Source organism: Chlamydotis macqueenii, chromosome 18, assembly GCF_036417535.1.
Source record: "Chlamydotis macqueenii isolate bChlMac1 chromosome 18, bChlMac1.mat, whole genome shotgun sequence".
Classification (NCBI taxonomy): Eukaryota; Metazoa; Chordata; class Aves; order Otidiformes; family Otididae; genus Chlamydotis; species Chlamydotis macqueenii.
In genome coordinates this window covers 6,746,646-6,771,206 of record NC_141573.1, presented here as the reverse complement: position 1 = coordinate 6,771,206, position 24,561 = coordinate 6,746,646, and the positions used below count along the sequence as shown (strand labels likewise).

General features: G+C 41.4%; 1 protein-coding gene across 1 annotated transcript in view; it reads left to right on the top strand.

Annotated features, from left to right (window-relative positions):
* The window catches only part of ABCC3 (ATP binding cassette subfamily C member 3), a 51,553-nt gene that overhangs the window by 17,021 nt on the left and 9,971 nt on the right, over positions 1 to 24,561 (top strand). Inside the window, exons 4-20 of the mRNA XM_086762116.1 lie at positions 787 to 924; positions 2,696 to 2,821; positions 3,634 to 3,695; positions 4,868 to 4,999; positions 9,019 to 9,237; positions 11,856 to 12,033; positions 12,569 to 12,730; positions 14,561 to 14,653; positions 16,006 to 16,209; positions 17,399 to 17,545; positions 17,931 to 18,018; positions 19,002 to 19,068; positions 20,743 to 20,869; positions 21,217 to 21,393; positions 22,177 to 22,344; positions 23,091 to 23,274; positions 24,191 to 24,296. Of these exons, the coding sequence (XP_086618242.1) occupies positions 787 to 924; positions 2,696 to 2,821; positions 3,634 to 3,695; positions 4,868 to 4,999; positions 9,019 to 9,237; positions 11,856 to 12,033; positions 12,569 to 12,730; positions 14,561 to 14,653; positions 16,006 to 16,209; positions 17,399 to 17,545; positions 17,931 to 18,018; positions 19,002 to 19,068; positions 20,743 to 20,869; positions 21,217 to 21,393; positions 22,177 to 22,344; positions 23,091 to 23,274; positions 24,191 to 24,296 (2,378 nt within the window). The remainder of the gene's footprint in view (positions 1 to 786; positions 925 to 2,695; positions 2,822 to 3,633; positions 3,696 to 4,867; positions 5,000 to 9,018; positions 9,238 to 11,855; positions 12,034 to 12,568; positions 12,731 to 14,560; positions 14,654 to 16,005; positions 16,210 to 17,398; positions 17,546 to 17,930; positions 18,019 to 19,001; positions 19,069 to 20,742; positions 20,870 to 21,216; positions 21,394 to 22,176; positions 22,345 to 23,090; positions 23,275 to 24,190; positions 24,297 to 24,561) is intronic.

Sequence of the window (24,561 nt, the reverse complement as noted above, 5' to 3'; positions counted from 1 at the left end):
TTTAACTGAATTGTTAGTACGTGTATTTCTGAAGCAAATTTTGCTTAACGAAAGGCCACAGTTAAGATCTCTCTCTCATGCAGATTCAGCTATGTAAATTTAAGTCTTTATAATGGAGAGATTGTTCTGCCTCCCACCTTGCTGTCATCTGTTTCTACAGGCCTGTGATCCAGGTGTGGAGATAATTTGGGTATGACTTTGCCTAAACAGCGGGATATGATAGAGCATGGCTTATGCACTGTTCAGTGTTGTATTGGACTTTGTAAAACTGTGTCTCTTATCTGGGGCTTGTTCCTCCGTTAAACAGAAACCAAATTTGCTTCACCTGAGATGATAAACACGCTTGTGGCTGTTGTATGAAAATGAAGCAGTAAAATTTGCCCATGAAATTTTCAATTCCTTTGGTTAGATTTGTTTTAAATCTTGTTTTCCTGACAAGTCATGGTTGTCCATCTGGGCTGGAGAAATGACAGCTCTTACATTTGTTTAAAATGTTGGTAGTAGTATTTAATTGTGCCTAGTCCTAGGTACAAAGTCTGATTTTAAAAATTGAATTCTGGAGATGAGGCTCTGAAAACTGTAAAAACAAATTATTTCATAAAGTTATTTGCTGCTTTCCTTAGATAGAGGAGGTTTTGCCATTGAGTTCTGTGAAGTTATGATGGGGCCCTATTTCGAAGAGGTCCTGTTGTCGATGATGAGTGTAATAGCTGCCAAGTGAGAGTGTGAATAAGGGGAGCAGTGGGACGGGATTGTGTTCACATGTTCCTGTATTTACTTTTACAGCTACTAGCTACATTGCTTATTCAATACGAAAGGCTGCGAGGAGTTCAGTCCTCTGGAGTGCTCATTATCTTCTGGTTTTTGTCTCTGCTCTGTGCCGTGGGGCCTTTCCGGTCTAAGATCATGACTACAACAGAACAGGTAACACGCCATCCTTGTTAGCACTTGGAGAACAGGAAACGTAGCATTAACATCTCTGTGAAGGGAATGAATCACCAAGTTTGGAGTCAGATCTGAGCCCAACTTTTGCCAGAAAGAAAGAAGTTTGGTTCCGTTGCCTTGATTCAGACTTGTGTAACTTGAAGGGAGCTGGGATTTCTTATGCAATGTCAAAAAGCAGATTTTGCTTAGCCCAAGGCTATATTGGAAACCTGATAAACATGTGAGGGCTCTACCAACACTGTATATGTATTAGAACAGACTCTCTTTTTTTTCGTTCTTTCTTTCCTTCCCCCCCCCCCCCCCAACTTCTCTTTTCCCTTTTGCAGCCCCCTTCCTGTGGCATGCTTAAATAGAGATGGGGGAGTAATCGGAGAGGACACATTTTAATATGTGATGTTCCTTTTTCACTTAGGCAGCTTGGCCACGTTATACAGACCCATAGGCATTGACAAAAGCAAGCCTGATGTGCTGAGGGCAGCATTTTGACTCCAACGGTGGCTGTAAATACAGAACAGAAAGTTGGAGGGAGAGGAAAGAAAGTTGGGCTGTTATGATTCCGGTTTGAAAATATAGCAGGTTCTCCCACCGTAAGAAAGATGTTATGTTTTTCACAGAAACAAATTTCACTAAGTAGGGCAAAGCAGATTGCTACAGTGATTAGATCATCAGAGGCTAGGAGTGAAAAAGAATATTTGAAAAACATGAAGGTGATTGCTTCTCCTCAGTGAAATCAGTGTTGATTCTGTTTGGTGATTTTTTTTTTTTTATTTTTTTTTTACACTTACTTTTCTGTAACTATTAGCAGCGTTATCCTTTTGGCGAGGATTTTGCTATGCCAGGCTGTTGTAAATATTCCAGCAGAGACTGAATTAAACCTTAAATGACAGCCTGCGCAGAACTTCTTCAGAAAATAGCTGCAATCCTGGTGAGACCCTTTCAAACACCACTTAAAGTCAATTTTAAAACTGTAGTAGTGGTGAATAAGCCCAAGTATTGGACTATCAATGTTTGAATCCTTAATCAACTTAAAATTATAGGTGCAGAGCCTTAGAACGGGTATGGGTAACGTTACTCCCGTTCTTGCAGCTGCCAAGGATCAAATTTTCTTTCTCTTGCACTTAAGTATTAAACATTTTAAGTGGACAATGAGAGCATTCACAATTATATTAGGGTATGAGAGAGCTGTGTGAGGGACGTGTCCTTACAGCAAGAAGTTTTAAGTCAACTGCAGACTCGTATGAGTAGGAAAGGAAGTATCTCTAGAGCAGATGGAACTGTTATTATGCAATACAGTGGGGGGTTTTTTGCAGCTTTTTCCTAAAGTGTTTAACGCTGACTGCTTGTCAGTGACAAGATACTAAAGCAAATGGATGTTCTCTGATCTGGGTTGACAGTTCCTATGCTTAAGACATCATCTTGCAAGAACCCCTGGAGGTAATTTAAAAGGATGTCGTGTAGCCCTCATTCCAGAGGGTGTCTGCATGCGGTGAAGATGTATAAGCACTTTGAACTTGACATAATTTAATGAAAAGCTTGGAGATAAGCATGTTCTTAGGCACTTTACAGAGTACATGCATACTTCTGTAAGATGGTTCCTGCTAGCAACTACTTTTCAGTATTCAGCTGTAAAGGAAGAAAGGAATTGCCAAGAGAAGCTGTGAAAAAGTCAGAGAGTGAGTGAGAGTGTGTGTGGGGAGGCTGGGAAGTACAACAAAACCAATCATTTACTGCGTTTCTTTTTTTCCTCTAGGGCAATGGTAATGAAAGGTTCAGGTTTACCACATTTTACATCTACTTTGCTTTAATAATAATTGAGTTGATCCTTTCATGTTTTAAAGAAAAGCCTCCATTTTTCACCCCTGTTAATACAGATCCAGTAAGTATTTTTACATTGCTTTATTTGCATTTTACAGACTATATCATGTTTTGAGCGTTCCACGGAGAACACTTGTCACTGCACACTGCTTTGGGTTGTCTTTGAGATTGCCTTAGTTGGTGACCCCCTTACGAAACACTGGGTATGGAGAGTTATGGTGGGGTTTGAAGCCTTTTTCCATTATGTGTGTCATCAGCAATGATTGGAAGCTGTGTAGTGAAAGCAGCTCTCCTACCTGCTGCTTCACAGCAGTTTAAATTACATCTATGAACACTGAAGTGTAATATTAATTGTTTCAAGAGTGTTTTTTGTGGAGATGCTGGCCTACTTGCTTAACATGCATTTAGAGTTAGCTGAAGTCTGTAAGGGTTGTCTTAATAAACGAGTTCTATATGTGTTGATAATAGATACGGAAAAACATTACTCACAGAAGATGCTGGTGTCACAGGTTAAATTTCTTCTCCAGTTCATAAAATGATCTCTCTAATTGGATTTATGTTTGAACCAAGCTGAGAGAGAACTTGAGTTCATGTCTTCAAGTGAACATTTCAGAAACTCTGAAATGACATTTCACTTTATGTGTGATTTAAAGGCAGTATATGAAGCAGTTTTTAAAGAGAGAGAGTTCTGCATGACATGGGAAAAGAAAGAAATGGATTTTATGTCTCACTAGGACATAGGTACATATATGTAATATACCATATAATAAACCAATCAAAATAGACTGTCGTCTTATTAAAGTAATGAATGGTAAATGTCTTGCTTTATTTGTTTTGTTTTGCTTTTTTTTTTCCCCCATAACTTTACTATAGAATCCATGTCCAGAGTTAACTTCAGGCTTCCTGTCGAGATTGACGTTTTGGTGGTTTACAAGGTGAGCTTCTCTTTTCAAGCTGTTGGACAGCTGACAACCCCAATCTCCACTTGTGATACGTGTTGTAGAGAGTTAATAGAGAGATTTTTTTTCCCCTGTAAGTAGTTGATGTTGGCCGCTCTTTCATCCACAGTGGTGTCAGCACTTGTAGCATTCGCCCTTTTAGAAACAGGTTTCAGAGTGCTCATACTGCCCAGACTTCTCTGAAGAGTAGTAGTAAAAATTGTGGTGTGACTTAACAGCATATATGACCTGTTATGCTTACCACATGCTGGAGTATAACCTAAACAAACAAAGATGTAAGACTGTGTTCAGCAAGATTAACTGTGGAAACCTTTCACCGACCTGAGGATGCATTTTTGTTTCCTGTTGAGATTCATGGGTGAATGCTTTTTTATAAGGACATTTTCCATGCAAGAGGGAAAGTAAACTGTGTTACATACACAAATGATTACCAACGACTGATGCTGCTGTCGAAAGGCATGTGTATCAGATGCAAATTTGAGATTGGTCTTACCGCTACTCCGTAATAAAGAAGTGGAACAGCTGTCAAAGTTCATGTTAAGACCCAGTTTTTCCATAGTGGTTGAGGGTGTTGAGATCTTCATTCTTCCATCCTTGCAACTTTATTGTCCTGGCAACAGCCCTGTAAAGTTCTTTTTAGTGAGAGAATGAGATCTTTCTAAACTTTCAGACTTTTGAATGTTCAGTTTTCCCATCAGGATTCTTGGCAACTACATGTTTGTATCCCCTTCCAAAATTCCTCTTTCAGTTGAGGAGCTGTTTTTCAGAGAAATCTGTTTTTTCTTTAACTTTTGTTCACCTCTGCCAGTTATTCCAGCTAGACTTAGTTATTTTCACTTCTAAAGCTTCACTGTTTTAATTTAACACCACAGTTTCCTACAAACGCTTTTGGTAGTTGGTTTTTGTTGTTCTTTTTTTTTTCTGGAGTGATGTTTTCAATAAAATACATGTAATCAAAACTATGTAATGTCCTTTCCTTAATTGCAAACATCAACATAAGGAACAAAGGGAGATGAAGGTGTAATTATGACCCTTCTGTGGAGATGTATTGTCTTGCTTTTGTTAGCTTAATAGTCCCAGAGTTACTAGCAATGATTTAAGAACTGTTAGCCAAACTGAATTGGACTATTTTTTCTTCATATGTGCAGCATGGCAATTCTTGGGTACAGAAGACCCCTCGAAGATAAAGATTTGTGGTCACTAAATGAAGATGATACTTCCAAAGTTATTGTGCAACATCTAAGTAAAGAGTGGGACAAAGAAAAAGCCAAGTGCAAGCTGTAAGTATATGAACAAGTCTGCAAACAGGGTGATCTGAGTTGTTTCAACATTAATAAGCTGCTCATCTCTGAAAATGAGTGAACTAAAAATGACATCTACCTCTTCAACCTGACTGTTCTTCATTCGTTTAACAGTCAAATTTGCTTATTTTAGTATGTCCAGGCAGGGGCAAGCACTTGTGTACACTCTGGGACTTGTGTACCACCAATGCACTTTTTAACGAGGTGCTTAAAATCTACCTGGGCAGGGAGTGCTGTTTACCGCGTGGAGAGGGGCTGAAGATGCGTCAGCAGGAGGGATCGAGTTGGTTGGATTGTAGAAAATGAACAGCTTTCATCACTGAGCTGGTAGACGTCTAACCCCATAATCGCATCCCTCCTAGGCACGTTAGAGCAGAACTTCGAGGGCACCATACACTGAAAATAATTCCTCGTCACCTCCAACATGAGTTTTTTGGCCTGATACTATGTTTAGCCTTAAGGCTCTTAGCAGTGAGCAACTCTTCACTTCCTAGCAGTAAAGATACGAAACTCAAAACACGTGAAAGGCAGGAGAGGAAGGGATATCCCACTTTTAGAGCTGAGACCCTACTCCTGTTGCCTAGAAAGTTAGCAGCAAAATTCTTATAGTCTCTGATGGAAATGGGATGCTGTAGAGGAAATCCTTTTTATTGCATGTTCTGTGCTAACCTAATCTTAAGAAATTATCTATTGTGCAACTGTATTTCCTTCTCCCACTGGTTAGTGTCCAAAATGTTTTCAAACAAACAGATGCGATAACGGTGTGTTTCAGATGAAAAATGTCAATAAGGAGGAGGCCTGCGCTTCCATTTCCTTTCATTGTGGGGATTTCTTCTCCATGTGGAGGCTTTCCTCTGTTCTCTTCTGTGCATATCCTTGCCAAATTGGAAAGACCCAATTATGTGATAATATTAGGAGGGAGTTGTAAGGTTCTTGGCAAGGCTAAATATGATGTGGAGAGTTCCACTTCACAGCTAAAATTTGAAAGATTTCCAGCACTAACACCAGCAGCTTATCCGCTAGTGCTCTGGGTGCATGTGTGTTGTGGTTTTACTTTGGGGATTTTTTTTTTTTGTTTTCTTAATGTCTCTATTTTTATGATGTGGAATAACGTGCATTGTCTGGGTTCTGGTCTTTTTGCACAGACATAAATCTTACTCCCCCAGGGCTTTTATATAGTAAAAGCACAGCCATTGTGCAGAAGTGCCTAGGGTCCAGGAAAACTTTTGCTAGGAAACCAGAAATCGTGCCTGGAGTTTTGTCATGGGATTCATTGCATGTTGGAAGCCATTCATACAAACTGGGGCCAGTTGGCAATGAATTTATCCATAAATTCTGGCTTGTATTTAGCTCAGGTAAAATTTTGTGGTGACTATATTAATGATTCTAAGGTGGGGAAAAGGGCAAAAACAAAGCAAATCATTGTACTCAGACTGCTGGGTTTCATAAACTCTAAAAGCTTCATGGCTCTGCTTGTTCTTCAATTATAAGTAGGTATTCTCAATTACCTCATGTCAAATAACATTAGTGGCAGTTGCTTGGGAACTGTTGTAAACACTTTTTTTTTTTTAACTCATTAAATGTGCTCTGAGGAAGCTTTTATTATATTAAAAATGCTGTGTCAAGCTGTACGCATGTTGAAAGTGTCTTGGAAAATATTTGCAGTATACATAGTAGTGATTTATTTTTAAAAACTGAATCAGTTGCAACTCTGGCATAGCTAAAGCTTTAAACTTATTTTATGGTAATAATTATCACATTTCTATTGCTCCTAAACCTACAAAACCTTTTTTACATTTTGCTTCACAACTGTCTTGTGAATTACTGTTAAATAATGTCTAATAATTCATTTGCTACTAATGACTACTTTGAGAGATCAGTGTGGGTTTAAGTTGTTGTTATAGATAATAAAAGACACAGAGTATTTTTCCTTTGTTTTTGCTGTATTTGTATATATGGCTGAAGTCTCTACTCACTCACTTTACTGGTAAGTGAAGTTGCTTCTGAGAAAGTTAGAGCTGTGTTGGATGGAGAAGAGAGCACTGGAATCTGTTTTGCTTTATTTTTAGTTAGCTTCTGATTTTAGAGACCTTATGAAGGTCTCTAAAATTTGTCTGCTTATGAAGACAAAATGAACATGCAGGGCCTTCTTATCCCCGTTGAGAAAGGTATGTGCTTTCCCATGAGATAACCCCCATCTATTATCTGCCCTGCTATAAATAATGGAAACCAGGCACATGCCTTTTGCTTAGATTAAAAACTGGGTGAGCAGTCCCACACACTGCTGAAAACCTGACCTCACCTAGTTACCGTAGCGAACACTAGAAATACATTTTCTCCCTTTGGGATTTTTTTTTGCTGTGAGAACTATTGCATTGCTGTTAGCTCACTGTAATAAACATTTTTAATACCACAAAGCCAGGGGCAAGTAGTCTTGTTTCTTCAAATCCTTCAATGAGTTTAACAGCCTGGTTGCCAGAAAAATAAGGCTTTGCTCATAAACTCTCCAGGTTTGATGTGGGAGAACAAAGATAACGCTGTTTGTTCTTGTCTAGGGGGAAAAAGATATTGCCTGGTTTAGGTCGTCCCCCTGTCCTCAAAGTTTATTGCAAAGAAATTGGGATTTGTACATGCCTTTGTTTGAAAGGATGTGAACAAGTTTCTACCTGTGGACTGTTAGCTATAGCGATCGTTTTGATCGCTCACAGGCTGTTGGAATTGTTTGACTCTGCAGCCGGCCAGCTCTAAAAAAAATCTGCGTACTCTTTATGAAGCATCGTAAATCCAACCTCACTTGGTAGTACTTACAGGTTATTTTTCAAATGCCTTCTTGTAAGTCTTCACTGTTTCTAGGGTCTCTTTTCCATCTGTCCCTTCTTATAAGGCTTATGTGCCCCAGACTAATTTCCTTCTCCTTGCTCCACCTGGACCTAACCTTCCTGGCTGACATTCAGGAAATTGTTCTCTCGGTCCCACAGCCCCCAAGAAACAACAGCAATTCTGTATTTGCTGGTAGAAGAGCTGCCAGGCTCCTCTTTGAGAGCAATTCCTGGAGGAAATAATTTCCTGCAGCACCCCCCTCTCTATTGATGGGCAACAGAATTCAGGCACCTAAACCTCAGAGGTGCTTCTAGAAAACCCACCTAGAGCCCTGGAGAGCAGCATGGACCTGTTGGGTCCATTTTTCATCATTCTGTCTCAAAGAGCTTTGCACAGAGGTCACTTTCATTGACTTATTTTGCAGATGGAGAAAGAAAAGCACAAAGTAAGAAAGGGATACATCCAAACAGGGTTTAAATGCTTAAATTGTCATCTGACTAAACCCAAAATTTCTGTCTGGGAAGAAACTCGGGCAGCTGTGGCTCAGATCTTGGAGATGGCTCAGCTCTGGAGGTGCTATGGTTTGTGCTCTTTCAAGTTTCCAGGAAAGCAAAACTCTGTATTTTGAGAGGGCTGTGCCTGCTTCCTCTCTTAGCTTGGCGTATGGTTCCATGCCTGTCTCCCCAGAGGGATCCAGGCCACTTCTCTGAAAGCCGCTGTGTGATCAGATAAAGCTAAAGGATTAGTGCAGCCACGAATTGAACAAGGAATACCGTCTCAGAAGGACTGGGTGAGGGGGCCTTTTGTGGTATGGAAATAGCAACTGTTGGAGAATTCCATTACAAGAAATTGGAGACTGCAGGTCAAATCTATCCTCTGCCAAAGGAAGTCAAGCCTTCATCTCCTACTCCTTTGGGCCACATTCTCATCCTGTGGTGATTGATTTCCTGGCCTATGGAGTACACCTCGTAAGTACTGCAGAAAGAGAAAAGAAAACGAGTCATTACACGAGGGTGGCCTATCCCTGAGCACTTCTACGTCTTGTTGAAAGTCTTGCCGTTGATCGGTAGCAGAGCAAAGAAAGGAGTGGACTTGTAGATGTTACTGCGGTGCTGTGCGCAGAGGGCAATGGCGTTCTTGTTGTCAGTTGTCTCTAATTGCTTCTTTCATTCCCCTAGGAAAGATGATGTGACGTATATGAAGAAATCTGACCATGTGCTGAATCATGTTGCTGATGGTCCAGAGGAAGCAGAAGTTCTGATCAGACACAAAAAGCACAATAGACAGCCTTCCTTTCTCAAAGCTTTGGTGAGAACCTTTGGGCCATACTTCTTAATCGGCTCCTTCTTCAAGCTGATGCAAGACCTACTTTCTTTCGTCAACCCTCAGCTGTTAAGGTTGGTTTACTGTGTGAGTAGTTTCTGTGTGAAATCCCTATGGAAGCTTGGCTTTGGCACAGAGTATTTATTTTTGAAATGCATAGCTAGTTTCCCTCACAGTACTGCGTGTGTGTGTGCTCCCCCACCTTCCCACTGAAATGCCGTAAGACAGGAGTTCTTTTTGTGGACTAAGCTGTAAATTGGGCAAGCTTTACTGAACTGCAAGATTGGTAAATCACCCATCACCAATAGACAACTTTGAATTACAAATTACCTGTTGCTCCGTGCAGCAGTCCAAAGCAATTTCACCCTATTTCTAAAGGATTATTTGTGAAATCAAAGTGAAGCACTGCTTGCTGGATCCAGTAGTCTCTGTACATCTGATACCCACATGTGTTGGTGGTGGCCGCAGCTGTAGCATGGCTCGATAGGTAAATGAAGCGTGATGCTCAAATATGTGGTGCTGTGGCCATGCTGCTGTCATCTGGAAAAGATTTTGGACCATTTAGATGAGTCATCATAAAATAGTTCGGGATCGAAGGGACCTTCAAAGCCCATCCAGTCCAACCTCCCTGCAAGGAGCAGGGCCATCTCCAGCCAGATCAGGTTGCTCAGAGCCCCGGCCAACCTGGCCTTGAATGTTTCCAGGGATGGGGCATGCATCACCTCTCTGGGCAACCTATGCCAGTGCTTCACCACCCTCACTGGAAAAAAAAAAAAGTTCTTTCTTATATCTAGTCTAAATCTATTTCCTTCTATTCTAAAACCATTACCCTTTGTCCTATCACAGCAGGCCCTGCTAAAAAGTTTTTCCCTGACTTCATGTGTTCTTGGTTGTGCACAGCAATGAGAATGTGTGAGGCACAGTTGCAGCAAACTTCCATGTGAAAGAAAATGATGATTCTATTAATAAAATAAAGAGAGATCTTAATAAAAGTGATATGTCCTCAGACTCTCCTTGTGTGAGGAACACCTGTACCTCCTGTCTCCAGGGGGACCAGTTGCTCAGCCTGATCCATAAAGGAATTTGCATTATCCCTACATTTTTTTTCTCTGTTAGTATTATTCTTAAAGTGAGAATTTCACCAGATAATCATTAATTAAGAAGAAAGTAGCAGTGGAAATACTAGCATTTCTATAAAACAGTTAATTTCTATTTCCAAATCAATGGAAGAGCACGTAGTCCTGTAATGTGTAAGAACAGGATGGAGTTTGGATGGACGCCACAGATGGATGTGGAGAATGGGAGAAGAGAGGCCCCTGCTCCTATATGTGCGTCTCTTAAAATAACACCAGTGTGGAGCTGTGTTCCTAGATCATGTTGTTCCGTGGGTGGTTTGTGACATACCCAGAAATTTGCCAAAATGAGGGTCCAACCCAGTATGGTGACATTTAATAGCTTACAGTCTGGCTTCGTCCAGAGTCCGTAGTGAAGAGGAGGCAGCTGGCTTCCTTCTGAGAGCACATTAAATATAATCTATTCTGGGAATTTCTCAAATTTGCATAAATTCCTGGTTATGTTGTCAGTGATATGTCAAGGCATACGATGGGGAATTTCTTCTCAAGTCTAAATTCCTGCAGTCTTGGGAAATGCACTGCTGGTGGTAAGAGAAAATGAAAGAGCCGTGGTTGGCTGGCAGGTTGCGCATAAAATAGTTTTATGTTTCTAAAAAGATTGCTGAATCCCATGCTGGGACTACGAGCAAGAGGTTTTCCTGAAGCCGTATGCTTACAGCATGAATGACTGGTGCAGTGCAGAAGGAAGATCACTCTGGATGGGAAGAAGAAAGATGTAGCAACCTCATGTTTCTAACACAAGGCTTTGGGGCCTGGTGTGTAGTTTCCAGGTGTATTTTGCCCCGATGGTTGTTTGAACCATGGAGTCAAATCTCTGTTCCTCTCGTATTTTGACAGTTCAATGCTCTGGTCAGTAGGCTGAAATCAGAAATGTGATTTTTGAGAACACAACGTTGCCAGATGTTGTTCTGCTTGTTTGCTGTATGACAGCGTGCAGGTCTTGCAGGGAGAGCAGCTGTGTGTAGTAAGGAATGGCTTATTAATAAAAGAAGGTATAGCCAGTTTAATGGTACCACCATCCTACCAGAAAAGGAGGAATGAAGAAGTCTTTATGCATCCATCCATGAGGATGTGTTTTAATCTAGTTGTTTGGGTTTTTTTTTTTTTTTTGTGGGAAAACACCCCAGGCAGAAGCACTCAGGCTGCTTGAGAAGGATTTGGGTAAGAAGCTGGTTTCTCCTGCTTTACCACACTGCCCTTCAGCGTTCCATCATTCACCTCTGCCCTGGGGGGCTGTCTGACAGAGCTCAGACAGCGAGCCCTGTGTTTAAACGCTGGGTCTCAGGGGAAACCCAGAGTTTCTCATCATATTTCATTTCCTACAGGCTCATTTGCAAATGGACTTTCTCACTGGCAAGGTCTAAGGTTTTGCTGTTGTATCTTTGCGATGTTGTTTGACTGCAATCGTAGCTCAGCTTGCATCCTGGAGAGCTGTTTACTTTTTGTGGTTAGAGAGAGGATGTAGCGGGATGCCGTAGTTGAGGGAAGCTGTGTTATGTCCCATTAAACTTGCTGCTTGTTTCTTTTCCCTTTTCCTTCCCTCATCTTCCGAAAAACAGTGTATTAATCGGCTTCATTAAGAACAAAGATGCTCCAGCCTGGTGGGGATTTCTGATTGCGGCTTTGATGTTTGTCTGTGCTGTGCTGCAGACGCTCGTACTTCAGCAGCATTTCCAGTACTGCTTTGTTACTGCCATGAGGCTGAGAACTGGCATCACTGGAGTGATATACCGAAAGGTAAGACTGGAAGCATTTCCTGGGCTGGAACAAGCCAAGCAAGTGGCCTCAGTTCTCAGATACTCAGGGAAGAGTGGGCGTATTGGAGAGGAACAGCCTCCTGGAATATAAAAGATTGGGGTTTTGGTGAGTTTTTAGGAGTACCTCTGTCATACTTTACAGAATTTTCTAACAACCAGCAACTTAATGTGGGTGTACTAATAGGCCACCAGACATTTCACAGGCAAATATTGGTTTAAATATTCAGAAGAGGGATCCAGGAGGACAGTGTGTTTGTGCTAGGAGTTGATTAAATGCGACTGGGTTTTCTTCAGAACGCTACATCCTGCTTCAGATAGAGGTGCTCACAAGCAAACTATTTAATGAAGTCTTGTTCTCTGGAGATTAGAAATGGATGTAGGTGTGAATTATTTTATTCTTGTTGGAGAAGCACATTCTTAGGGAGTGTCTTGTTTTGCTAGTAATTGAGGATTTCTTCTGTGTTTCTCCATACATATAAAGATTGTGAGTCTACTGAATCTCTCTTATTTCTCAGTCCTTAGTCATCACAAACTCAGCAAAGCGCTCGTCTACTGTTGGAGAAATTGTCAACCTGATGTCAGTGGATGCCCAGCGCTTCATGGACCTGATGACTTTCCTGAACATGTTGTGGTCTGCACCACTTCAGATATTTCTAGCTTTGTATTTCCTCTGGCAGGTACAGACTTTGTCACATTTTTTTTCAGAATTCGTCTAAATGATGTGCAAGCTTATTTTCTCATTAATTTGACCCATCACTGCTTTTTTAGAAACTTATTGTTCTGACTTGTGGTAGAATAGCTTGTACTGGTGTACATGATCAATTAGTCTCTTAATTATTTTGTTCAGCTGGTAGGCAAGATAAGGCATTGGAAGCAAAAGATAGCCTTTATGTCTCCTCTGTCCCTACCATGCTTTGATAGGATCAGTCCTGGACTCTTCACAGTGTTCCCAGTAGTTGATACAAATGGGAGCTTGAAGGAAAGTTTAAAAACAAAACCAAAGAAAAAAAAACAACCCTGGAATAGGAAATGTAAGCCATGTATAAAATTATATCACGCCATATAAAGAAGTTCTGTGCAGGGTCCTGCATGTGGGTCAAGGGAATCCCAAGCACAAATACAGGCTGAGTGGGGAATGGATCCTGAGGATCCTGAGGAGAAGGACTTGGGGGTGCTGGTGGATGAGAAGCTCAATATGGGCGCTCGCAGCTCAAAAAGCCAACTGCATCCTGGGCTGCATCAAAAGCAGCATGGCCAGCAGGTCGAGGGAGGGGATTTTCACTCTCTACTCAGCTCTCGTGAGACCCCCTCTGCAGCACTGCATCCAGCTCTGGAGATTCCAACATAAGGAGAATGTCAACCTGTTGGAGTGAGTCCAGAGGAGGCCACAAAGATGCTCAGAGGGCTGGAGCAGCTCTGCTGTGAGAGCTGGGGCTGTTCAGCCTGGAGAAGAGGAGGCTCCGGGCACACCTTAGAGCGGCCTTCCAGTACCTAAAGGGGGCTACAAGAAAGGTGGGGAGAGACTGTTCAGCAGGACCCGTTGCAATAGTATGAAGAATAGTAGTTTTAAACTAGAAGGAAGCAGATTCAGACTGGACAAAAGGAAAAAAAAAAATTCCAATGAGAGTGGTGAGGCACTGTCCCAGGTTGCCCAGAGAGGTGGTGGATGCCCCATCCCTGGAAACATTCCAGGCCAGGTTGGCCGGGGCTCTGAGCAATCTGATCCAGTTGGAGATGTCCCTGCTCCTTGCAGGGGGGTTGGACTGGGTGGGCTTTGAAGATCCCTTCCAACCCAAACCATTCTGTGATTCTAAGTCAACATGAAACAAATCTCACCTGGAATAACTGTAATTTTTTTTCCTTTGCTCAGTGAAGTTGTTTCTAGTTTATTCCAGGTTCAGTCTGAGCACTGGCTTTCATCCTTAAAATGTTTCCATGCAATTAATTTGTTTTACTGCATAAAACAGTATCACCAACGTAACCATATTGATTTAGACTTGAAAGCCATTAAGTTGTAGCAGCGTTATGAGTTACTGCTCCGCTGGTGAGCTGAACTCTGGTAGCTAGCAGTTTGTATGCTTTTATTTGCGTTGAGGGTGCTGAGTTAATTCAGTAATTAGTTCCCTGGGTCAGAGAGAAGTCAATGGAAAAAATCCTTCTGTGTGGCTTATTTATTCCCTGTCTACATTTGCTCAATAGCTCTGTATTTGCTTTAGTTCAAACTTACTTTCTGCTCCCGCTGGGAACCACTTAACAGGTAAATCACAAAGTGCTCTGCTATCACTGCTACTAGAATAATTGTCATTTAAGGTAGATGCTGTTATATTTTTCTGTCTCCTCCTCATAGTTGTTCTGTGTAATCAGAACACGGCACTGGGAGGAGTTCAACTTGTCTATGTGAAACATTCATTTCTGGTTTTTGTAACCTGCTGTTGTTTTAATGCTCACCATAGGGAACAGCAGCACGTGGGTACCACAGCAACTTACCTTTTTTTCTCTCAATCAAGACTTTAGGGCCTTCTGTGCTGGCAGGAGTTGCCGTGATGGTTTTACTTATCCCATTTAACTCTGCAATAGCAATGAAAACCAGAGCATTCCAGGTAAGGTACCAGCAGTGAGCGTGACGTTACCCGAATTGTCCGCTGTGCTATGAGAAATGAAGGCATCGGTGGTTGTCTTGGCCATTCGTGAGCTGCCGTTTGCAGCAGCGTACTTACGAGTAGGATTGAACTGACATAATTAACAACTGTATCCTCTCAGGTAGTTTTCCAGAGCGAATTGAATGCTATTTAAGGGAAGGGTGTGGCACTGAGTCATCGGGCTCTTCGTGCTGCTGCTGCAACTTCTGGGATTAGCAAGAAGTTTCTTTGTCTCCATATCCCTTCACCTGGTAGCTTCTTTTAGGAGTATCTAGAGAAAGGGGAAAAAATGCTGTTCTTTGAGCTGTCAATGGCTGTTTTCAGAGATGGGAAATGAAATCTGGCAGCTTGGTTTTTATGCTAATAGCCAGTGTTGACTTTCAGTGCTACTGAGCTGGGCTAAATTTGAATTATTATCTTAAGGTAAAAGGATCCTTTATTTCTTTCTTTGTAGTCTTAGTCATCTCTAGTCGAAGAAGGCTGAAAAAACCAATATTATAGTGCCCTCTGGCTTTGTGCTAGAAAAATCTATTAAATGGCTTGTGCTGTGCAATCTGTCAGTAACTGTTTGGAAGATCTTAAAAAAAAAAATTAAATTGCTGATTTGCTGTAAAAAAGGTAAAAGTTAGAAAACAAATATAAATTATGACATTTAAGCACAGCCTTAGTATTGGAGTGGTGTTATTATGTGCCTTAAAGAGACATCCAGACTTGCCATTGAGTGTCTTGGATGCTGACATGTTAGTATTAACGTTCCTTGTCCTTTGCCCATTGTAAGATGCTCAGAGCTGCATAACTTGGTGTGCATGTGTGCATGAATGTAGTTTTTCATTTTGTCTCTACAGCTGAGCAGGGATATTTTATTTTTTTTTAAAGTAGCTGAATTAAGCTCTGTATTCTAATGTACAGGAAAAAAAAATAAACTAAGAGTAACCACAATTTTCAAGGGATGCCCTAAGAAATACAACTGTGCCTATCAAGAAAAAATCTGAAGAGATCAAAGGAAGAAGTAGGGTGGTATTTTTGCAAAGTGCCTGAATCTTTCTTTAAGGTGATTTTGAAAAACCTCTAACAGTGAAGATGAGTGGAAAGCTTTTATACTCTGCTTTTCAGTCATTTTCTTTGATTTCTGGTTTCTTTGGAGGTATAGACTTGCACGGCAAGCTTATTGATAACAGTTTGGCTTTCTTTAATTACCTTTTGCATCCTTTTTAGAAATAGCCCAAGGACCATCACAGCTGTGAGACAACGTGTTGAAAGCTCTCTTCTCGTCATTCCTGTGACACTCTCTCCTGTGTTTACCAATAACCTAGGTGGAACAGATGCGATACAAAGACTCCCGCATTAAATTAATGAATGAGATCCTGGGTGGCATAAAGGTGCTGAAGCTGTATGCTTGGGAACCATCGTTTTCAGAAAAAGTGTTGGAGATACGAAAGAATGAGCTGCGAGTTTTGAAAAAAGCTGCCTATCTCAATTCTTTGTCCACCTTTGCCTGGATCAGCGCACCGTTCCTGGTAAACTGAATTTGCATGACTTTCTAAGCTGTACAGGTACATCCTTGAAGGATAAGTGTGAGGCTTTCTGCTTGCTAAATGTACATAGGAATAAAATGTAAATACTTAAAAAAAAAAAAAATTCACATTTCACACAATTTAAAGCAAAGTTCCCTGTTCTCAAGAGCCTTTTTGTTAATCAGTATTAAAGTGTTTCTTAATAAAGCCTGCCAGTCTCAGGAGAATTTCCAACCACTTCAAAGTACTTCCCCCAACAAATTGAAACTCAATTTTGAAACCTCAGAGATATTTGTGAATAGCAAAAAAAAAATTGAATTGAGTCAGTCAGGACAATGTCTGCCTTAAGCTCTCATTTCTACCTTTCGTAGTGCTCTGCCTGTTTTAGTGGCAGAGTGAGTTGTTATATTATTCCACAACCTAAAAAAAAAAGATTTAATGTAAAAAAATTAAGCCCAAATGATACATTGTCAATTCTGAAATATTTTTTTCCTCAGTTTTCTCTTTCCCGTTTTCCACTTCATTGCACTGTGATCCCTTTTGCAGAAAGGGTTTTGATTTTGGTGAATAAAGACTTTCACGTAACTGATTTGTCAAAAATATTCCTAGCCAGCTGTTCTTGATATCAAAGGCCCAACCCTGCAGAAATATTCTTAATGGCCTCAAGATCTTCCATGTTTCCTTCAAGTTACTGCATTTCCTTAAATACACATTCCTGTTCCTGCTCACCATTAGATTTCTGCATGGGATGGTCCCTCTCTTACAGCATACCAGCAATTCACTTGGATTTTACTCCCTTTGCTATTCATCAATAAGTCTTATTTGCTTAGCCTGCAGTTTATGATGGGAAAATTTGGTTGGGTGGAGTTGGAAATGCAGCCAAACCGCAGCCAGATAACCGCTTCTCATTTTTATTTACCCACGTTCTGTAGTTCACCTCTTGAATCATCTAGTTCAACTAAATGTAGCCATTAGTAATTCAAAAGTTATTTTCTTCTGCGTGCCCTTTTTTGTATCAACTTGTTCATGTGACTCGGCATTCTTAGGGCATGTTGTAAAGGTCAGAAACAGAGAATTTGCCCAATTTTGTTATTGATATGTTTATTTCAAAGGTGCCTATCAGGCTTGACTGCCTTCTGAAATATCAAAATATTACATGTGTCTCGCACTAAACTCCCTTTCTGGCTTTCAGGTGGCATTGACGACATTTTCTGTTTACGTCTCGGTGGATGAGAAGAATATTTTGGATGCAGAAAAGGCTTTTGTCTCCCTCTCCTTGTTTAATATTTTAAAGTTTCCCCTCAGTATGCTTCCGCAAGTCATTAGCAACATTGTGCAGGTAAGGAGGATCTGGCGCAGAAGTTGTTTTGAACAGAAAGGTCCCCAGGTGCCTCTGATTTCTGGAATGCAGAGATCTCTTGCATCTGCCTGTTAGCTGATTTTCTGTCTAACATCCTCTCTCTACTGCTGCTCTGTACTGGAAAAGCTGACACCTTCTGAGCGAGCTGGTCTGTGTGAATTTTGCTTCGCTCAGATGAACTCAGCTTGGTCTGAGAAATTTCGCAGTTAAATCTTGAAATTCAGCGTAAGACTGATTGCAGAGAAAGAATGAGTCACTGCTCAGGACGCCCATGGGGTGAAAGCTTAAGCTTTCTTTTTCAGCAGTAAGAGCATTAAGTCTCCATTAAAATAATGATAAAACAATGCTGCGCTTTTTTTCTTAGACAAGCGTTTCCCTAAAGAGAATTCAGCAGTTCCTGAGTCATGATGAACTTGATCCAAATTGCGTGGAAACAAAAGTGATTGCGCCAGGTAAAGAAAGACATCAGTATTTTTCTGAACTGTGCTAATAAAACAAACGTCTTGCTTTTTTCACAAGGCAACTAGTCTAAACAAATACAAAAAGAAAATAACAACAATAATGTTGGTTTAAAAAAAAAAAAAAGAAGCTAGTGCTTTGAAAAGTGTATGTTTGTTGTTCAGGCTATGTGGAAATCACAAAAGTTTCTGGCTGTGTTTTTGAGCTTTGAGCTCAGTTGTTGGACCCCAGTTTGCTTCTGCAAGGTATTGGATGTTAATAGCACTGAATAATGAAGTGCATGCACTGAGCAGGGACCGTGAGACCTGCTCAAACCTTTGACACTGCACAAGTGCTCAGGAACATTATCAACAGTTTTGATTTCTCCTGTTGGAAACAGTATCCCAAAATAAATGAGCAAAGCAAGCGGTCTCAAAAGATGTGTTTTCTCATGTGATGTGCTTTGGTGATGCTGTGGTTTGAAACCTCCCTTGTGTGTGGTAACCGCAGACAGAGGAGGAGGAGGGATGGCTGTGTGGCCATCATGCGATGACTGTTACACACCACCCCACCGGGAGGTAAAGCCTGCAGATCTGTAACTTGTTAGCGTGGCAAGCAAAAGCTATGCAGAGGTGAATTTAATCTGATACACCAAAGTCAACAGCACGCGGTGGTCTCCTACCTACTTGAAAGTGGTTTCTTAAGTGAAGTTGTGCCGCACAGCTGCGTGGGGATTCCGAGCAGCAAATGCTGGGACAGCTCTACAGGTCTGTAAGGTCACAGCCTATAGCTTGAGCTGCCATCGGTTATTTTCACTCTGAGCAAGCCTGTCTTGTGACCCACAGTCATGAGACTGTGCTTCCTACGCCAGCTGAAAAGGGAACTGCAGCGTACGTGAAACACCCGTATAGAAAGATTCCTCTGTCTGCCGGGGTCCCAGCTGTACTCATCTGTGTAACACATTTCCTGCCTTCTCTGTTGTGTTTTTGTCATGTAGGCAATGCCATCGGTGTAACAAATGCGACATTCAGCTGGGGAAAGGAGCTTAAGCCATCTTTGAAAGAGTAAGATTTCCTTATGCAGCTGCAATACAACATCTCCCTGGTTTCTGGCTCCTGGGAGGTCTGTTTGAAAGATGTCTAGTAATATCTGCAGGCACGCTTCTGGAAAAGGTGGTTTCCACACATCCCATGCGTGTATCTCTTCTGCCTTTAAAACATCGCGCTAATCCTCATACCTCATGGTATTTAGGCTTTACAGAACAGTGCCGTTAAGGCTTGAACCCCACAGCAACTAGCATAAAATAGTTAAAGGACAGAAAGGCTATGTAAATTTTTTTAAATAACTTTTTTTTTTTTTTTTTTAACTAGAGTGTTGGACAAATCATACTGATCTGATGGATTATGAGGACTGGTCAGGTGTCTGAGTTTGGACTTGGGTGTGCAAACAGTGGTCTGCTCTTTTAAGACTCTTGTGGTGTGCTCATCCCTACGGCTGTACATGGGCCATTTCCAGACTCGGGGGGTGAATGTTTTGCTGATTTGCTTATTTGAATTAATACAAACAAAACTTGCCTGGAAGCACATGCTTTCTTACATTATGCTTTGTTGTCAGACCAAAATCAGAGAAACTTGATCAGTATTCTCAGAATTCTCAGCCCTAGGAGCTTGCGTTGCTGTGCTGAGTGTATTACGATAACGGGTTATGCATGGATAACCTGCAAGCAAGAGGCTTAGAGCTGACAGGAGACAGCTTGGTTCAGGCAGCCAGATCTGCAGGCAGGTTGACCAGTGTTGTGGGATTTATTTTAGAAAGAACCGTACATCTCCAGCTCAAATTGTTAGCCACCTGGGCCTAAAAATTACCCAGTGACTTCCTAATGTTGTAGTAAGGCAAAACTCAGCTAGAGGAAAAGAATAATGAAAAAAAAAAAAAGAAAAAAAACCCAAATTTTAGTGTCTTTGAGTTTTCCTGCTTTGAATGTTGTTTTTAAAACAAACGCACAAACAAGAAACCTCTTGCAGCATGCAGAACATCAAGTACCTGCTTGGTAAGAATCTGCATAAGAATTGGAGCCCTCTTTCTGCACCGGGATCTGTGCACACAGAAATTTGGCTGGATTTTGTTAGTGAAAGACACTTTGATGGCAAAGAGACTGTGTGCATCAGTCACTTTCCCTACCAGTTCACCTTCAAAACACGACCTGTAAGAACGTAGTGGAGAAAACAGTAAAGAATTTTAATTGGGAAAGTTTGTTTTTTCTTGTGTCGTTATGAACCCTATTTACTAGCACTGGAAATATGGTACCAAAGTGATCTGGACATTTTTGGATGGGATGTATTCACTCGCTACTTTCTTACAATTGCTCTTGCTTTTTAGTATCAAAAACCAAAAGACTTCTGGAAGATTGATTTCAAAACACTTGTTAACCCTGCTTGACTTGCGGGTGGACTGATATGACACAGCAAAGGGTCTTAGAAGGCTTGGTACCGATCCCACCGATTGAACAACCAACAAGATAGATTAATGCTGGGTGTCCATTTACTGCTACCGTTCTGGTTACAGTTGATTGAACACAAGAAAGGGAGGAGAAGACCAGTGACCAAGCTGTGCTTACTCTAGCCAGTCAGGCTGAGGTCAGGTTGATTTGTCACTGTGTATTTCAGCCCTGGTTTAAAGACCCATAATGTCTTTAGTAAACTAATGTTTAATTAATTTCCAGCCTATTTCCTCCACAGTATAAATCTGTTGGTCCCCAGTGGTGCTTTGGTTGCTGTTGTTGGCCACGTTGGCTCTGGGAAGTCTTCTCTGGTGTCCGCTCTCCTGGGTGAAATGGAAAAGCTGGAAGGAGAAGTGGCTGTGAAGGTTGGTGTTGCTTACAATGCCATTTAACGATGGTATGGAAATGTGCTGCTTATGCCTGCCATTGCTTATAACATACGTTAGGCTGGAGAGGGAATTCTGTGTGCTCCTGTGCCAGCTCATCTGCATGTGTGTTGGGGTTTTGCCCACACCTGTTCAGTTGTGTTTTATATGACATGACCTTCCCGATTCTATCAACTGTACATCAGCAATTAGCACACATAGATGTATAACGTGAATATATATTAAATAGGAGCTATATCTGTGTGCTGCAGATCTTAATCAGAGTTGTAAGCATGAATTGCTGCTTGTTACAAGTCCGAGATTTCCTTTCTCATTCCTTATTCTAGGGTTCTGTTGCTTATGTGCCTCAACAAGCCTGGATCCAGAATGCCACGCTGAAAGATAACATTTTGTTTGGCCAAGCTCCTAATGAACAAAAATACCAAAACGTCCTGGAGGCCTGTGCTTTAAAAGCTGACCTGGAAGTGCTGCCAGGAGGAGATCAGACTGAGATTGGAGAGAAGGTAATTTTTTTTTTTTTTTTCCTTTTGAGTTAGACCTGCTTGGTGATTCCTGTTCTGTCTAGCTAAAGAGAGAATGCTGTAAAGCCAGCACTTGATTTGATCTTTATAATGGCATCCCTGCTACAATCAACACTGAAACATGTGGGGCAGTTTTGTGGAAGGCAGTTGGACTTGTTCCTAACTTTAAGCGTACGTTTGTACTGCGATGCGTGATTGCTGTGGAAGATCAGAGCATCCTCCATTTGTTTCCCAGTTGTAAAGGTGCATCTGTCAAGAATACTTAGTCCTTCCTTTTCCTGTAGGAGTAAAAAGGGAGGCAACATATTGTGTGCTTTAAGTGAAAAAAAAGTGATATATCATCTCTTAACACCTCATTTCAACGAGAAACTTCTACATCTGTGATTACCAACAAAGATTCTTTTTTTTTTTTTTTTTTTTGTGGGCCATTAAATTTGAGATAGATTTCATGAAATGGAGTGGATATACGGATTTGTATGTAAGATGAGGGATGGAGAAGATGTTCCAGGTGCCGCAGCCCTGCTTTGAGTGTTTGCATTTTATATATCCTGGTTGACGGTCTTCCTTTTTATAGTTTTGCATTTTAACAGCTCTCTTTAGGAGCTTATTAAGCAAGAGGCTTATTCTGCCTCCAGATTGCTGGGTGAGTGGAAGTTTGGCAGTGAACAAACAGATTTAGAGGCGTTCTGTTCCTGTCTCTGGCTCCGAGTGGGTTATTCCCTTCAGCGTCTCACGTTTCGTTTAGCATCTCCTCTTGCCTTTCAGGGCATCAACCTTTCAGGTGGCCAGAGGCAGCGAGTGAGCCTCGCTCGTGCGGTGTACAGCAACTCCGACATTTACCTGTTAGATGATCCTCTTTCCGCTGTGGACTCGCACGTCGCAAAGCACATCTTCGACAAAGTTATTGGTCCAGATGGGGTACTTAAAGGAAAAGTAAGCTGGCATTTAGATCCTCTTAAAAACGCACACAAACTCAGAAACGCTGATGGGTAACAGGAAAGCGATTTCGCCACCGAGGCTTGAGTGCTGAATCATCCCTGGATTTCTGTGTTTAACTGGCAATGCGGACACCTTTTCCCCACAGCACAGACTCTGCAGGGAGCTGCTATTTAGGAATGCCCAGAAGCTGTGTGGTCTAGTCAGCACATGTAGAGGCAGAAACCTGGTCTGTCTTTTAAAATCCCTGCTCCAAAACCAAGACACTTCGCAAAGACTTGTAGAGGTTGTCAGCTTATTATTGCTTGTTGTTACTTGGAGGCAGCGCAGTGAGGAAGTTGTAACAGCTTTCTGATTTTACAGAGGTCTTTGGCAGTGTGCAGCCAAATTGCAATCTCTTTGCTTCTCTTTCTGCTCCTGTTATTGTCTTCTCAGACTATCTCAGAGCTCAAAAGGGAAGGGCTGCAAAGAAAATCAGCATAAATGAAAGAGGGAATCATAATTCAGTGGGTTTGCTTCCCTCTGTGGTTTTATCAGCATGCAGTAGGAAGCATAGTAAGTTCATGTACATATTTCCAAGCTAATTTAGCTGACAAGGACAGTGGATTTCCCCTGGCATTTCACCTTGACATGATAATTCACACTCTGTCCCAAAAATGTGGTGGTACTTAGCTTGCTGAGTAGTGTTAGTCCCCACAGTGACAACTGAGAGAGTTGGGTTTTCTCTCTTTTTCCCTATCCAGACCCGAATTCTGGTGACCCACGGTATCAGCTTCTTGCCTCAGGTAGACCATATAGTTGTTCTGGTAGATGGCAAAATCTCTGAAATGGGATCTTACCAAGACCTTCTGAAACAGAACAAGGCCTTTGCAGAGTTCCTGCGAAATTATGCGCTTGATGAAGACATTGAAGAGGATGAACCAACAAGTACAGTATTGATTTCTCTTAAAACATACCTTTTTCTGTTAACCAGATTACAGAAATTTTCTGTTTAAAACATCCCCTGCTTCTTCCTGACGACCCAGCACTGGCCTTTCTGTACTGCCATGAAAATTACTGTCTGTGGCTGGGTCTGTATTATTGATAAATGATTTCACAAATTTCTTTCAAAATTTCATGTGGTTTGTCCTAGAAAAAAAAAGGAATTCTTGTGTTAGAAATTATCTTGAGTTGGAGATTTATTTTACAATTAGCCAGGTCAAGCTCAACAGGGAAATGGAATAGCCAAGAACAAACTAGGCTTGCTGTCAAAGGGGCCACCCAGAATCTGGTATTTTTTTTCTGTTTATATGTTGTTGGTGTTTTTCATGTAGCAAAGTTCAAATGACATTTTAATCTTGGGTTACTTTTCAGCGTGGTCTGATTCTAATAAAATGATACAAGATGAAAGCATTTTGATGACTGTTTCCGCTGTGTGACAGTGTTCCCATGCTCTTGGATTGCAGCACTTCTCTCCAGACAGGCAGAGAGGAACATGCGTGGTATCTTCTAGCAGCAGCAGAGGCTCGCAGTAGTTCCTGACATGACTGCTCCATCCCAAGATCATAGGCATGCCCTCTAAGTGAATTTAGCTAGAACCAACTATAATACTGTTGCTTAACGTTTCTGATTAGCTAAAGGAATGTGATGTAAGTGCATTTGGCAGCCAACTTGCCTCACAAGATCTTAGCAATTTAGTTAGAAGTGATGCGCAGAAGGGATGTAAGCAAAACTGTAGGGACTTTATGCACTGTGATTTTCCTGCCGTGGTGTTGTTTTTCATGACACTGCTTTGTATAGCCACCTTTTTCAGTGCTTTCTGCTTTATTCAGCAGAAAACCTGAGGTATGATCTTATCTTGCAGTGCTGGAGGAGGAAGAAGTCCTGCTCGCTGAAGACACTCTCAGCATCCACACCGATCTGGCAGATAACGAACCGGTGACGAATGAGGTCCGCAAACAGTTTCTTAGGTAAACAGGAGGCTGATGTGCTTACAGTCTGTGTTTGGAGTGCAACACATCTGAAACACGTTAGTCACACACTGCTTCTCAGTCTGGGCTTCAGTTTCGTTAGTTTCCTCTTAAATTGTTTTGTGTCCTTTTGAAAATAAGTGTGAAAGAACACGCAAAGATCAAACATCTATTCCTGCGTTCCCGATTTTAATCCAAACGGAACCAATTTCTTAAAGCGACTCTCTGGTTCTCAGGTGACAGCACTGTACGTATTTACCCACAC